At 49.8% G+C, this 16,692-nt stretch overlaps 1 protein-coding gene across 2 annotated transcripts in view; it reads left to right on the top strand.

The window, feature by feature from the left end:
- Positions 1-540: 540 nt before the first annotated feature.
- Positions 541-16,692, top strand: part of ACVR2A (activin A receptor type 2A) — a 56,799-nt gene continuing 40,647 nt past the window's right edge. For both annotated transcript variants that reach the window (XM_040441551.1, XM_040441550.1), the window contains exon 1: positions 541-1,028. In XM_040441551.1, coding sequence (XP_040297485.1) covers positions 974-1,028 — 55 coding nt within the window. In that variant the 5' untranslated portion in view covers positions 541-973. The remainder of the gene's footprint in view (positions 1,029-16,692) is intronic.

The raw sequence follows: 16,692 nt of genomic DNA, 5'->3' as shown, positions 1-16,692 counted from the left end.
GAGGGGTCCATACATGAGCTGTGCATAGAGGAGAGCTGTGTATAGAGGAGAGGTCCATACATGAGCCGTGTATAGAGGAGAGGTTAAGAAAAAGCACCTGAGTAATGTTTTTTTGTGTTACTGTTCCGTCCATGCTGTCACGCGCTGTCCCGCCCCCGCAGTCCATCCTCAGTCCCCGCTGTCAGTATATAATGCCCGTCTTCCATACTTCTCCGCTCTCGCTATAGAATGCTTGGAGTTTACAGTTCGGCCGCTGACATCCCTACGCCTCTCTAGCGCCCCCGCTGTCTGTTTCGGGAATCACAACCGATCCCGAGTCCCAGCAGCGCTGTCTCCCGTGACTGCTGCTCTAACATTTTTTTTCTTCATCTAGTCACACCTCCGCTATGACGTCACTGAGCCCTCTAAGCCACGCCTTTTCCTGAACCCACCCCCTTGAACTCTTCCCTCCTATAAGACAGTACCCTGAAGCCCCGCCCATTCTGCGTTCTGATTGGCCGTCTTCCTTGTCTGTCACTCGGAGCTCTGAGCCGCCCGGCTCCGCCCTGACTGTTAGTCGCGGAGGAGGAGGCCAGAAAACAAAAACAATCGTTCGGCGCCGCCATCTTGGCCCGGGCTCCGTGAAACTGAATGGGCAGCGATGAGAGGACTCGGCGTGGGGAGGAGGCGTCTTGTAGGCCGGACACGCAGCGCGGCCTCTGAGCGGCCTCACCGGAGCCAGTGACTGGGGACAGGCCTGTGACCGAGCACCGAGAGGAAACCTCCCTGATCCCGTCCTCGCCTCTGCCTCCCTCTCCAGTGTCTGTGTTCTCGCCGCCACCCCCGGGACATGGGGGCCCCGCTCTCCCGGCTGCTGCTGCTTCTCACTCTGCCCTCCGGTTGGTGACCCGGCGCCCGGCGGACCTTCCCCTCCCCCACCCTCCTTATTATCACCCTGATTATTATTGTACCGTGTGGATCTATCTCCGGAGCCATGGGAGCCGCCACCAAGCTGGCCTTCGCGGTGTTCCTGATCTCCTGCTCGTCAGGTAAGAGGTCTGTGTGTGACACACGTGTGTGCAGGGATCACAGGAGATCCACAGACTGTGTGCAGGGATCACAGGAGATCTACAGGCTGTGTGCAGGGATCACATGAGATCTACAGGCTGTGTGCAGGGATCACATGAGATCTACAGGCTGTGTGCAGGGATCACATGAGATCTACAGGCTGTGTGCAGGGATCACATGAGATCTACAGGCTGTGTGCAGGGATCACAGGAGATCTACAGGCTGTGTGCAGGGATCACAGGCTGTGTGCAGGGATCACAGGCTGTGTGCAGGGATCACAGGAGATCCACAGGCTGTGTGCGGGGATCACAGGAGATCCACAGGCTGTGTGCGGGGATCACAGGAGATCCACAGACTGTGTGCAGGGATCACAGGAGATCTACAGGCTGTGTGCAGGGATCACAGGAGATCTACAGGCTGTGTGCAGGGATCACAGGAGATCTACAGGCTGTGTGCAGGGATCACAGGAGATCTACAGGCTGTGTGCAGGGATCACAGGAGATCCACAGGCTGTGTGCAGGGATCACAGGAGATCCACAGGCTGTGTGCGGGGATCACAGGAGATCTACAGGCTGTGTGCGGGGATCACAGGAGATCTACAGGCTGTGTGCAGGGATCACAGGAGATCTACAGGCTGTGTGCGGGGATCACAGGAGATCTACAGGCTGTGTGCGGGGATCACAGGAGATCTACAGGCTGTGTGCGGGGATCACAGGAGATCTACAGGCTGTGTGCGGGGATCACAGGAGATCCACAGGCTGTGTGCGGGGATCACAGGAGATCCACAGGCTGTGTGCGGGGATCACAGGAGATCCACAGGCTGTGTGCGGGGATCACATGAGATCTACAGGCTGTGTGCGGGGATCACAGGAGATCTACAGGCTGTGTGCGGGGATCACAGGAGATCTACAGGCTGTGTGCGGGGATCACAGGAGATCTACAGGCTGTGTGCGGGGATCACAGGAGATCCACAGGCTGTGTGCGGGGATCACAGGAGATCCACAGGCTGTGTGCGGGGATCACAGGAGATCCACAGGCTGTGTGCGGGGATCACAGGAGATCCACAGGCTGTGTGCGGGGATCACAGGAGATCCACAGGCTGTGTGCGGGGATCACAGGAGATCCACAGGCTGTGTGCAGGGATCACAGGAGATCCACAGGCTGTGTGCAGGGATCACAGGAGATCCACAGGCTGTGTGCGGGGATCACAGGAGATCCACAGGCTGTGTGCAGGGATCACAGGAGATCCACAGGCTGTGTGCGGGGATCACAGGAGATCCACAGGCTGTGTGCGGGGATCACAGGAGATCCACAGGCTGTGTGCGGGGATCACAGGAGATCCACAGGCTGTGTGCGGGGATCAAAGGAGATCCACAGGCTGTGTGCGGGGATCAGATGCGATCCACAGGCTGTGTGCGGGGATCAGATGCGATCCACAGGCTGTGTGCGGGGATCAGATGCGATCCACAGGCTGTGTGCGGGGATCAGATGCGATCCACAGGCTGTGTGCAGGGATCAGATGCGATCCACAGGCTGTGTGCAGGGATCAGATGCGATCCACAGGCTGTGTGCGGGGATCAGATGCGATCCACAGGCTGTGTGCGGGGATCAGATGCGATCCACAGGCTGTGTGCGGGGATCAGATGCGATCCACAGGCTGTGTGCGGGGATCAGATGCGATCCACAGGCTGTGTGCGGGGATCAGATGCGATCCACAGGCTGTGTGCGGGGATCAGATGCGATCCACAGGCTGTGTGCGGGGATCAGATGCGATCCACAGGCTGTGTGCGGGGATCAGATGCGATCCACAGGCTGTGTGCGGGGATCAGATGCGATCCACAGGCTGTGTGCGGGGATCAGATGCGATCCACAGGCTGTGTGCGGGGATCAGATGCGATCCACAGGCTGTGTGCGGGGATCAGATGCGATCCACAGGCTGTGTGCGGGGATCAGATGCGATCCACAGGCTGTGTGCGGGGATCAGATGCGATCCACAGGCTGTGTGCGGGGATCAGATGCGATCCACAGGCTGTGTGCGGGGATCAGATGCGATCCGCCTGCTGTGTGCGGGGATCAGATGCGATCCGCCTGCTGTGTGCGGGGATCAGATGCGATCCGCCTGCTGTGTGCGGGGTTCACAGGAGATCCGCCTGCTGTGTGCGGGAATCAGATGCGATCCGCCGGCTGTGTGCGGGGATCAGATGCGATCCGCCAACTATACCGGAATCATGTAAGGTCTACGCCATGTATACAGGGATCATGCAAGATCCAGACTATATACAGGGGTTATGTCAGGTCTACACACTGATGAGATCTAATGACTATATACAGGAATCGTGTAAGATGTACATCATGAATACAGGGGTCACATAAGATGTACACACTATATACAGGGGTCATATAAGATGTACACACTATATACAGGGGTCACATAAGATGTACACACTATATACAGGGGTCATATAAGATGTACACACTATATACAGGGGTCACATAAGATGTACACACTATATACAGGGGTCACATAAGATGTACACACTATATACAGGGGTCATGTCAGAGCTACACACTATATACAGGGGTCATGTCAGAGCTACACACTATATACAGAGATGATAAAAGATCTACACACACTGTATACAGGAATCACATAAGATGTTCACACTGTATACAGGGATCTTGTAAGGCTACTTTCACACTTGCGTTTTGGGTGGATCCGTCATGGATCTGCAAAAACGGATCCATTACAATAATACAACCGCATGCATCCATCATGAACGGATCCGTTTGTATTATTCGTAACAAGACGGATCTGCCTTGAACACTATTGAAAGTCAGATTGTGTCCTAGAGAACGGATCCGTCCCCATTGACTTACATTGTGTGCCAGGATGGATCCGTTTGGATCAGTTTAGTCAGACGGACACCAAAACGCTGCAGGCAGCCTCCAGAGCGGAACGGAGGCAAACGGATGCATTCTGCGCGGATCCTTATGAACGGATCTCCCAAACTGAAAGCCAAAACGCCAGTGTGAAAGTAGCCTAAGATGTACATAGTATATACAGGGGTCATGTGAGATCTGCACACACTGTATATAGGGATCACATAAGAACCATATACTATACTGGGATCTATATGCAGGAATCATGTAGGAGCTATGCACATAAAGAGGTCTAATGTCATAGGTATATACTGTATACAGGGATCAGGTTAGGTCTCTGTACACACTAAGCTCAGATCATGTATTAGATGTGTACAGTGGTTATGTAAGATCTCTACACGGTATATACACGCCTCATGTCAGGCTATATATGTGCTGGTTACATGGGTACACGCTATGTACACTGGAATCATGTCAGATCAAGAGATGAAGTAAGAGATCTACACTGGGATCATGTAACCTCTGTGCACACATTGTAGGCTGGGATCGGGTGAGAGATCCAGTGTCCCTCCCTAGATTCATGTGATAGATCTACGTTGAAGGCTTGTACTGACTGCAGGGGATCCTGTGTATTGCAGTAGATCTGACTAATATGTGATCTGTACATGTCGCTGGGTGCTGCTCCGGAGGGGTACATGTAGTGGATGCCTGTGGGGCCCTCCGGGGCCAGTTACTTCTGTGCTGTGGCTTTTCTGCAGCACGTACGTTGGTTTATATCTGGATGTAAACTTGCTGCTTCATGTAGTACTATTTGGGGTACATAACAGTATGAAACGGACTGTATGGGGTCATGTTGTGCTTCCATCATCACCCCCTAGATTTCATTGTCCATTGCAATGTATCACTCCCATCATGTTACATTTTTACTGCGTCTTCCTGCAACCTTTACCCAAGACGGCATCACACGGAGAAGACCCCGAGCCCCAGTCGCCGCACGTGTCGGTGTAGGGGGGTGCATGCGGTGTGTCAGTTTGGGTTTGCAGCTGACCCCCCTCGCTTTTTGGCTCCACGTTCTCATCCCACGGGCCCCTGCGTCCGTCCATAAGCGCGGTTTGCTGCCTTTCCAGTAGTGCCTGTCAGGTAAGCCTGCGCTCCTGCTATTAGCTGGGCCCCTGCCAGGCTCCCAGATGTCCGCCCTCCGGAGCCTACAGCGTTAACCCCGCGCTGCCCGGCAGAACATTTCAGGACAGAGCTGGAAACTCAACCTTTTTTTTTTTTTTTAATGTATTGCCGTCTTATAAGAAAGATGGGGGGCCCCATCATATTTGCCGAGCTCGACACTCAAGCAACGTGCCCGCGTATCGGTGCAAGTAATGGCGCCCCGATACTGTACATTAAAAACAGCTGGAAGGGGAGCGTCTGTTAGATGATCTGGCTGTAAGTGGTGTAAGCAGGTGGCCGGCTATAGGCAAACACGGAGCGCAAATCCTCCCGGTGACAGATATGTTGCTGCAGTTGCATTTCTCACGTAATGGAAGGTGACATTCCGGGGGGAGGGGGGTGTTTTTTTTTTTTGTTTTTTTTTTTTGTTTCTCTCCCTAATTTTCTACCTTCCATCACTGCCTGGTGTGATCGGTTTTCAGATGGATTTTGCATTTGTTGCTAGATGATCCGTGGATAGATAGATCTCTTTGAGGCCGGGCCACACACTGACTTTGTGCATGCTGTTACAGTGTGGCGGTGCCGGGAGTAGCGTGCCATTTAGGTTTTGCAGCATCTTCTATTGAATGGAAATGTTTTTTTCCTTTGTCACGGTTGCACCGGATCTCGGTCCAGCCGGCTGACGGGTCTGTGCCCTATTTGAGCCAATGGAGGCCTAAAGAGGGACCCCGGCTGCATCCGGCAGAGCTTTGAGGAGGACCTTTCAACTGGTTGCGGTCCATAAACTCGCCAGCGTCCCATTAGGCAGCTGGGGCTTTCGGGTTCCGGTTCTACCCCTGCAAAGTATAGCAAATGAATTTTCAAACTTACTGGGAGAGGGGACCGGCGTATGCAAGATGTGCTGTATTCACTGCGCATGCGCTCAACCTCTAAGTCAAGGATCAGCAACTCCATCTGCTGTGAAACTTCAACTCCCATAGGAGTGAAAGGAGGATTCTGGGAGTTGTAGTTTCAGAACGCCACAGGTTGCAGATGCCTGCTTTAAGTTATCTTCATTTCCTATACTTTGCAGAGACGGACGAGTGGGCATGCTGGCGGTTTAGTGGTCCCAAACCAGGCGACCGCCTCCCCCTTAACGCACTCTGAATCACGGACACGGGCCCACCATAACTGTCATGTTATAAATGTCAAAAAGTTGCACAACGGCTGCTCTTCTGTGTGCAGCTCTGTTATTCGTTTAATGAACCAGGAGGATCAGCATGAACAGTGCTCTATATGTGCTAGGCAGAGCTGCATTGTGCTGAGTTGTGGGAGCACAGATTAAAGGGGGTGTCTGAGTTCCAATAAATACTTGGACAGCCCCCTGTCACTGTGCTAAAATGATAAAAGAAGTCCTACTTTCCCTGTTTCTGCCCTGGCCGCTTCCGGGCCTCCCCCGCCACTTGCTGGCTGCAGCAGGGACACGGGTCACTGCGCAGCCAAGCCTTGGCCTCAGCAGTACACAGGCCGTCGCTGTTCAGGCTGCAGCGGTGACCCGTGTGCTCGGAACGTCACCACTGCAGCCGGTAGAACCTTAACGCAGCGTTAGGGGAGTATGGCTTATTTTCTTATTTTAGATCACTTAAGGGGGCTTGGTGCGGACAACCCCTTTAATCATCATGGGGCTGCAGCATATAGGAGGTCCCCCTGTGTGATCCCCGCTCATACATTATAGAGGGTAGCGGAGCGCTGCAGCCACTCAGCATTAAAGACTTTGGGGTTTGCGAACAGAAGCGATGTAAATGCGTCGTGTGAGAGTTATCCGTCCCTCCAGCCGGCGGACTGGGTCCGGCTTCAGCGGCGCGGTGCCCAGTGCCATTCAGCTCTCCATTTCCCTCCTTACTCACGGTTAGTTAGGCCCCGCATTGTTGGCTAAGTGCAGACGTTCAGCTGCATTTGTAAAGCTTCACCTCTCCGAGCGCCGCTGAATGGATCCGTTTCCTTGTGGTTATTAAATAGAGGAGGGGGGTCTATAGTGGTATTGATTCCGCGCGGCTACGTCGGGTTGTGAAAGTGCAGGTTCTGCCAGCCGGGGGCCAGATGGAGGCCGTACGCTTTGTTTAAAATGAAAAGCTTAAATCTTGATCAATTCGATTTTTTTTATTTTATTTTATTTTTTTGCTTCTTTAAGTGCCTAATATGTTTAATCAGGGGTGAAGCCAAGACGGTGAGAATCTCGCTGCACGTTCCTTTCTGCCGCCTTCTATTACGTAACGTCGCGGAGTAGAGGCTCGGACATCCGCCGCCGCCTCACATCAGGACTTTCTCATCCTATGGATCTCCGATCAAATGGCTGAGAGAAGGAAGGAAGAAAAGAAGGACATGTTTATCTCATTAAATTTTTATGTGCCTGTCAGTCTGCACTGTCATTTTGGGCATTCTGTTCATGAAACTGGAAGCTCAGGATGAGCAGCGCGGCGGAACTCTCCCATACTGGAGAGAGCTACAGGGTATAGAATAGAGGTGTATGTTTCATAGTGATTTTGTATTCTGTTTAGTGTCGTGTGGATTTTCAGTTTGTGTCACTTTTTCGTTCGCTGCTTTTTTTTTCTAAACAAACTGAGAAATTTTACACTTTCCCTCGAAGGCGACTTTGGGTTATTTCCTCACTTCCTGTCATGAAAATGGAGCTGCGTGATGTGTGTGTATAAAGAGCGGAGTGCGCATGTGGAGGGTTTGAAGGTTCAATTCTGGCTTTATTTTTTTATTTATTTTTTCCCGGTTGGCAGGTTTTTGGCTTCATGCTCAAGACCATAGTTTTGGTCCGTGCCCGATCAGTATGACATGGAGCCGTGTGACCTTTCCACAAATTATAGAACTTGTCCTGTTCCCAACTGCAAAATGTATACGAGGCTTTAGGGTACTTTCACACTTGCGTTTTTCTTTTTCGGTATTGAGTTCCGTCACAGGGGCTCTATACCGGAAAAGAACTGATCAGTTTTATCCCCATGCATTCTGAATGGAGAGTAATCCATTCAGGATGCATCAGGATGTCTTCAGTTCAGTCGTTTTGACTGATAAGGCAAAAGAGAAAACCGCAGCATGCTACGGTTTTATCTCTGGCGAAAAAAACTGAAGACTTGCCTGAATGCCGGATCCGGCATTTTTTCCCATAGGAATGTATTAGTGCCGTCCTTCCGGTCTGCGCATGCGCAGACTGAAAAAAAAGCTGAAAAAAAATAAATGCTGGATCCGTTTTTGCCGGATGACACCGGAAAGACGGGTCCGGCATTTCAATGCATTTTTTCGACTGATCAGGCATTTTTAAGACTTACTAATGCCATCAGTTGGCATACGTTTTGCCTGATCCGTCGCCGGAACTGCTTGCCGAATCTCTCTGCCGCAAGTGTGAAAGTACCCTTAGTCACCCAGTGTTTTATAAAAAAAATAAAAATAAACATTTTTTCCCTGTCTATGGGGAAAAATTCAAAGTGAAAAGACATGCTGGGATTTAAAAGAAGATGCCGGGAAGCGTTCTTAAAACACCGCGTGTAGGCAAGGCACTGTGTTTTTGCTAAAAAAGTAAAAATAAAAAAAGTGGCTATAAAAAAATAAAAATAAAAAATCTGTGAAACCTCCCTCAATCCAGAAGTAATCTAGAAATTCAGATTCTCTGGACGAATGGGTGTTGAGCGGGTGTCGCGCTGCGGATTCGCAGCACAGCACCCGTCCTGACCTCCCAGCACTGCCAAGGCCCCGTATGACATTATATTGATTTATGATGCTATGTAACCCTTACAGTTCTGGAATGTATTGGATGACACGGACAGCATTAGGTCAGTGTTAGGCCTCATGCACACGACCGTTGTGTGTTTTGCGGTCCGCAAATTGTGGATCTGCAAAACACGGATGGCAATTTGCGGAACGGCTCGGACAGCCATTAATATAACTGCCTATTCTTGTCTGCAAAACGCGGACAAGAATAGGGCAGGTTATATATATATTTTTTTTTTGCAGACCACGGAAAGGAGCAACGGATGCAGAAAGCACACGGAGTGCTGTCCGCATTTTTTGCGGCCCCATTGAAGTGAATGGGTCCGCACCCGAGCCACAAAAACTGCCCCTCGAATGCGGACCACAACAACGGTCGTGTGCATGAGGCCTAAGGGTGGATTTTCCAATGCAGCGTATTGCAGGAGGAGATTCTGACAGATGTCGTCCACAACCTGCGGAAATTGTAAGCGCGTACACTGACGTGCGGCGCGGATTTTAAAATCTGCAGCATGTCTGTCTGTTTTGTGGCTTTTTGGCGCCGTTCAATGTGAGAGGTGAAATCCGCAACCAAAATCGCAGTTTAGATCTGCAGAAGAGTGAAGTCCGCAGTGAAAATCCACGAAACAGGTTGTCACGCTGTGTCATTTTAAAATGCGCACCGCAGGTCAGTTCGTGAGCGGACAGTTTCTGCAGCCTTTAGAGGGGATCCGTTAAATCCCTGCGGAAAGAAATTTTCACGCGGTGCATGCAGCCAGAAGCGGATCCTGCACTGAGGCGAAACCCTTCCTTTTACGTTTCTTTTGGAATCCACTTCTGGTTTTTGGCGCAAAAATAAAAACTGCATGAAAAACTGCGTGTGTGTGGCTGCAGCCTGCAGGATTTCTGTGTAGGGCCATGGCGGACTGGTGGTGCATTTCAGCGCTGTGCAGACATGTTCCTTGGCTCTCGGATGGCGTTTTTTAAAATTATTTGTGGAAATTGATGTTGGCATGTGTAACGTGCGTTGTGGATCCGAAGCTGCTCGGCGTGCCGTGACTGGTCTGAGCGCTGCCATCGTGACAAGCCAGTCGCTCTTCTCTGGAACCTTTTGCATAATGCGTGGGAGGTAACGGCCACCGTGTTACTTCTTTGGGGGGGGGGGGGGGGGGGGCTTCATAGAGAATTCAGCTTTATAGTGAAATAGTTCTCCTAGAGCCAGGCCTGCAGTGCGGCTCCTGTAAGGATGTTCTGTGGCAAGCTGCAGATTAAAGGGGGTCACCCCCATCTTGGAGAGTGACGGTGTATCGGTAGAGTATGCCACTACGTTATGATCGGTGGGGGTCTGATCTCTCCGGGTCCTCCAGTGATCCTGAGAATGAAGTGGACACTGCTGGTGCAGTTCACCCGACCGTGTGTGCTTTGTGGACCGCAAACCACGGATAGGACCCCCTCTATAAGCCAGGTGGACTAGCAGTAACTCCCGCATTAGCAGACCTGGCCCGACCGCTCAAGGGAGATATATGTATGGCTGCAGCGCCCCCCGGTGATCGCTGCTTATTGCCAGGGGTTTCCGATTCCAGTTTTCATAGTGAGATGACCCCAGGGTACGGTTCAATCCAGCTATCTATTTGGCCGCTTTTTCCAGTGATTTTTTTCGTGGTCTTTTGGTGACTGACCATTTGCTGTAATTGCCCGTAGCGGGCACTAGATTGTCACCTGTTAACGGCCCATCCGAGGTTCCAATGGGTTATAAAATCCCCAATGGTTTCGCAGTGCCGGTAGGCTGTTCCCGCACACAACGCCGAGCATTGGCTTGACAAAAAACAAATAAATGCTTTTTGCAGCGGTATTTGTCCAGCCAGTCCACGTTTGCTGTATCACGGCCAGGTTATAGTTCATGGGGCCAGACGGCGTTCTGGTAGTGACCAGCAATGCCAGATCCGTCACTTCTAAAATCCTGCAGCTCTGTGCCTTCAGATTGGCTGCCGTGTATAAGCAGGAGCCCAGCCCCAGCTCAGCAGGGAGTCGGCACACGGAGACCAGCCTAGAACATGGCAGAGGAGACTCTGTCCTACACCATGTGAGCGCTGTGCCGGCCCTACAAACCACTTTAAGAGCTGCATTGCAGCATAGGCATGCATATTTATTACCCAGTCCTTTTTTTTTTTTCCTTCTTGTTTAAATGGCATCAGTCTCAGAATCGGAATCAATATTTCCTTTGCTGGAAGGTGGCGAGCCGCCAGCTCCTCTACCCCTGGCAGCAGAGTGCACGGACCTGAGAAATGGCCGCTCGCGCTCCTGCAAAGCCCCCTGTTTTTCTTAGCAGATTATTGCAATTCCTTTCTCCTCTCCTTACATGTCCCTTCTCGAGTTCTTGAAATAACTCCACGTGCAGGGGACGGGTCCTGTTCTCGCAGGTATGACTTCTGCCAGCAGGGGGTCCTAAGTATACACAGAAAGGGGCTGTCCACACATCAGATGATTTGCGCAGCGCGCCCAAGGGTCAGGCCCATTGTCATTCACTGGGGCTACTCTTCTGTGTTTTCTGCCCCCCAGGGTGGATTTGATTGAAATCAAACCAATTTAAATCACGATTTAAATCACTAGTCAGTAAGGCTTGATTTAAGAGGAGAGAATATTTAAAAGAAGAAAAACTGCTACAAGAGGACATAGTTTTAAATTAGAGGGGCAAAGGTTTAAAAGTAACATCAGGAAGTATTACTTTACTGAGAGAGTAGTGGATGCCTGGAATAGCCTTCCTGCAGAAGTGGCAGCTGCAAATACAGTGGAGGAGTTTAAGCATGCATGGGATAGGCATAAGGCCATCCTTCATATAAGATAGGGCCAGGGGCTATCCATAGGATTCAGATATATTGGGCAGACTAGATGAGCCAAATGGTTCTTATCTGCCGACACATTCTATGTTTCTATTTAAATCATAGTTTTTTACATAAAGATTCATATTTGGACAATTTTTCTGTTGTACTTAGTAAGGAGAAAAATAATCATTACCTTAATAATAACAATTTAAATAGGATTTATTCAACTAAAACAATAACATTACAGCATTTTATTTTCTTAAACATCCATGTTTGTTAACTAATTTGGCTAAAGAAAATATATATATTTTAAGAAACTTAGACTGTCAGCCCAGCCTACACAAGAAAAGCTTAGGCTACTTTCACACTAGCGTTCAGGGCTCCGCTTGTGAGCTCCGTTTGAAGGGTCTCACAAGCGGCCCCGAACGATGTGGATCCGCTCAGAATGCATCAGTCTGGCAGCGTTTGTCCTCCGCTCTGCTCAGCAGACGGACACCTGAACGCAGCTTGCAGCGTTCGGGTGTCCGCCTGGCCGTGCGGAGGCAAACGGATCCGTCCAGACTTACAATGGAAGTCAATGGGGACGGATCCGTTTGAAGTTGACACAATATGGCTCAATTTTCAAACAGATCCGTCCCCATTGACTGAATAATCTGATTTAAATAAAAAAAAATCAGATTTTTTTTTGATTTTTTTAAAAAAAATCATTGATTTTAATCCACCCTGCTGCCCCCTGATAAGGGCTCATGCACACGGCCGTAGCTTTGGGACGTGTTTTTTGCGGGTCGGACGCGGACCCATTCGCCTCAATAAGTCTGCAAAAGCGCCCGTGTGCTGTCCGCATCCGGAAGTCTGTTTCATGGCCCTGCAAAAAAAAAAAAAACGCGTCCTATTCTTGTCCTTTTTGCAGACAAGGATGGGACATTTCTGCAGGAGAAAAAAAATGGCGGCAGGCTTTCAGCTAATATCCGTCTTTTTATGCAGATCTGCGATTTGTGGACCGCAGAAACGGACAAGGTTGTGTGCAGGAGACCTGATTGATGTGCTACCTATTTATGCAGTGTTTTTTTTTTTTTTTTTTCGCTGCTCAGATTTCTGACGCATGTGAACTGTGGTTTGCGGAAACCACGTGGCATGTAGATTTTGCCGTTATCTAAGGGTATATACACATGGTGCGGAAAATCTGCAGTGTAAGGCTACATGCACACGAACGTATGTGTTTTGCGGTCCGTATGCCATCCGTATGCCAACTTTTTTTTTTTTTCTTTTGCGGATCCATTTTATAAAAATTTGTATGTGGATTTTCTATTTATATTAACGTAATTGTAGTCTATGAAATATTTCTGAGCCAAAAACCGAATGTGTTAGGCCCCTATTTCCGCACGGGTGCAATGCGTGATGCGAACACATAGCACGCACACTGAATCCTGACCCATTCATTTCAATGGGTCTGTGCACAGGAGTGTTTTTAAAAAAAAAAAAATTTCACGCATCAGTTCTGTGTTGCGTGAAAAGCGCAGCATGTTCTACATTTTGCGTTTTTTACGCAGCCCTGGCCCCATAGACCTGAATGGGGCCTCAGTGAAAAACGCATTGCATCCGGAAGCAAGTGCAGGTGCGATGCGTTATTCACTGTTGGTTGCTAAGAGATGTTTGTAAACCTTTAGTTTTTTTATTGCGCGCGTGAAAAACGCATCAAAACGCATTGCACCCGTGCGCAAAAAAAACTGAACGCAATCGCAGACAAAACTGACTGAACTTGCTTGCAAAATAGTGCGAGTTTCACTGAACGCACCCGGAGCCGATCCGTCACGCTCGTGTGGAAGTGGCCTAACTTGGGATCTTTGGTGCGGATTTGATGCAGTTTTGTCTGATCTCATTCGCTCTGCTGGTACTGTGCTACACTGCGGTTTTTACCGTACAAGAATCCGTATGTAATGCGCAGCGCGGGCAGGTAGCCCAGTGCAGCACCAGCTAAGCTTATGACATTTTCAAGATTTTGTGCGTGGAAATTGATTTTTGAAATCCACAACGTCACCTTTTTGTGCAGATTTCACTATTTGCGCTGCAGAGAGGGCGAGGTCTGGGGCAAATCCACATCAAAATCCGTGACTAAATTGGCAAGTTACGCATGCAGAAACGCAGAAATCCGCATAAATGACACTGCCGTGTGCATGGAGCCTAATCGGAGAGATTTCTGTAATTGGGGGGGGGGGGGGGGTCAGGTACCTCTTGCTGCAGCACTGTATACTGGACCATGTCTCCAGGTCCGTGTCAGCAGATTATGGCGGTTACGTCTGACCAATATCTGTCCCATCAGACCAATGGTTGGTGTAATACAGCCCTATGGCTTCATACACACACACACAAAAATGCATGTTTTTCCGTACTGCATACGTTTTTTGTTGTTGTTTTTTGTTTTTTTTAATTGTTCGAATGGCATATATATATATACACATACATCTGACGTATGCTTCTGTCTAGACCTAGAAGTGGCTTGCTTTCATTAGTGGCCACAATGGTTTAAAAATCGGATATTTTTATTTTTTCCCAGTGTGCACAGAGCCTATGAGAATATGCTGGGCGTCCTGCTTAAAGGGAACCTACAGATATAAATAGTGTAATGACGGCTTCGTTTTGCTGTCTGTAATAGAAACCGGAAATCTGAGTCGTGGTCCCTGCTCCGTTTGCATAGTGAATCCACTGTCCACAGGAGGGGAGGGCACGGATTAGAAGTGAGACTCGTGTGCAAATCTTTTCTACTGCAAAAATAGGAGTACGTGCCACATGATGGCAATCCAAGAGCCCGCTAGACCACCAGCGCATTTCCTGCCGGGATCGGAGAGAAAATTCCGTCCCTGATAGTGAACCCCTTCATGGTTGTACGAGGGATGGAGCCCCGGGAGGCTGGCGTCACTAGGAAGAGCCCCCAGGACCCAGGATAGGCTCTCCGTGCGCCCTAACAGGGGACTGTGTAAGAACACACGCGGGATATGCTGGTGTGCAAAAGTACGGTCACGTGACATGTAAAAAAAAAATTGGCCTGGTCCCCGAGCTGAAAAAAATGTTTAAGGAGTTAATATTTTGTACGCTGGGAATTGGCCACTCATGGCAGTTGTATGTCCTGCTGTCCGACTGAAACGCGTGCGTCTGTGTGCACCAGACCTTCCTTCCTCCGCTGATACTGAAAGGTCAGCTTCGAGGAGAAAACGGCTGTGTGTGCGTTTGCCCTAAGGGGGTGTCCAGCCTTGAATTGTGGGTATTGCAATCGTGACAGAGACATGGCTTCAGAGCGCGCCAGGAGAATTGCAATCGTGGCGCACGTTACATAAAAAGTGAAGGTAGTTGACACATGCGCTGCTCGACTTACCCGGCACTGAGATGACGTCCTGCGCTGCGCAGGGAAAGCTGAGGCTGCTGGGTGTTGTAGTATGTCAGTGTTGTAAAACCAGTAGATGACTACATGGATGTGGGGTTAATCACCGCGGAGCGTAGTGAAAGAAAACGAGGCTTTGGATACGATGACTGGTGCTCTCACAGTAATACGAGCGGACACGATGTGCGTGCACACAGTGACACGAGGCCCCTGTGCTGCCAGTCTGCGGAGACCCCGGAATCTGCATATTGGGCCCCCTGTCCAGCAGAACTCCCGTTAGGTTTCTTTCACATACTTTTAAAAAAAAAAATTATTGGAAAAAAAATGCTATGTGGATTTTGTGGGGTTTTTCGGGGTGTTTTATTGTACCATTTTATGCAATGGCTTTTTCTTAGTAAAAGGCCTAAAGGTATTTGCCCACGGCCCAGGTTTTCTGCAGTACCAGCCAATGTCCGCACACTGGGGGAGATTTATCAAACTGGTGTAAAGTAGAGCTGGCTCATTTGCCCATGGCAACCAATCGGATTCCACCTTTCATTTTTGACAGCTCCTTTGGAAAATGAAAGGAGGAATCCGAATGGTCGCTATGGGCAACTGAGCCCGCTCTACTTTACACCAGTTTGATAAATATCCCCCAGTGTGCGGAAGTTTTCCCCGCGGAAATGGACCCGACTAGTCGAATGCTTTTGAGGATTTTTCATTGCAGATTTCACCCTTTTGCGTTGCAAAGGTTGAGATCGGGGTCAAATCTGGCACAGACTTGACAAGTAACGCGTGCAGGTTTCTGAGCGGAAAATCCTCACAGGAAAAACTGTGTAAACTACGCCGCTGCAGTGTGCCCATGCCCCGGACGTGCCACGTTACAGTCGCTTAAGTGCAATGCAAAAAAAAAGAAGTGAATTTCATGATTCACTATAGACCTGAATGTGTGAACACGGCCGACATACTGGCGTCACTATGAGTCGCGGGCGGCGCCCCTTGTTTGCTCACGTGTGTGACGGTGATGAAGCTTTACGATTGTGTGCCGGGGAACGTGTGGTTATTGTAGTTTTTGCTCTCGGGCTGAGATTTTGTGGCTCTGACCACATTTCTACATAGATGGTTTTCTGGTTTCGGCGGTGGGTTAGAAGCTTCCGCTTTCGTCTCCCCCTCACTTAGTGTTACTTCCTGCGCAGCGAGCGTCTTCCTGTTCTGCGTGCGTCGGTTACACTGGTGTGAAATGGCTCGTTTTCACACTCTTTCGGGGCTTGGCAGTTGCGAGATCCTCGGTTTTAAGGTCTCTGAATGTCCTCTCGCCGGTCCCCATCACGTCCTGGTCATTAAAGGGGTTCTCCAATGTCAGGCGGCATACGTAAATTAAAACCTTGCCTTTAGGGTCCATTCACACGTCCGTAATTTGGGTCCGCATTTGTTCCGCAATTTGCGGACCCATTCACTTTCAATGGGGCTGGAACGGATGCAAATCCACATTTCCTGGATCCGCATCCGTTTTATCGGGATCCGCAATTTCGTTCCTGGAAAAAATAGAACATGTCCTATTCTTGTCCGCAATTGCGGACCAGAAAAGGCATTTTCTATTATAGTGTCTGTGATGTGCGGATCCGCAGTTTTCGGATCCGCAAAACACTTACGGACGTGTGAATGGACCCTTACACTGTCCTCGCTGCTCCCACATCG

The sequence above is a fragment of the Bufo bufo genome, chromosome 7 (assembly GCF_905171765.1).
Source record: "Bufo bufo chromosome 7, aBufBuf1.1, whole genome shotgun sequence".
Classification (NCBI taxonomy): domain Eukaryota; kingdom Metazoa; phylum Chordata; class Amphibia; order Anura; family Bufonidae; genus Bufo; species Bufo bufo.
This window is presented reverse-complemented; position numbering and strand designations above follow the sequence as displayed.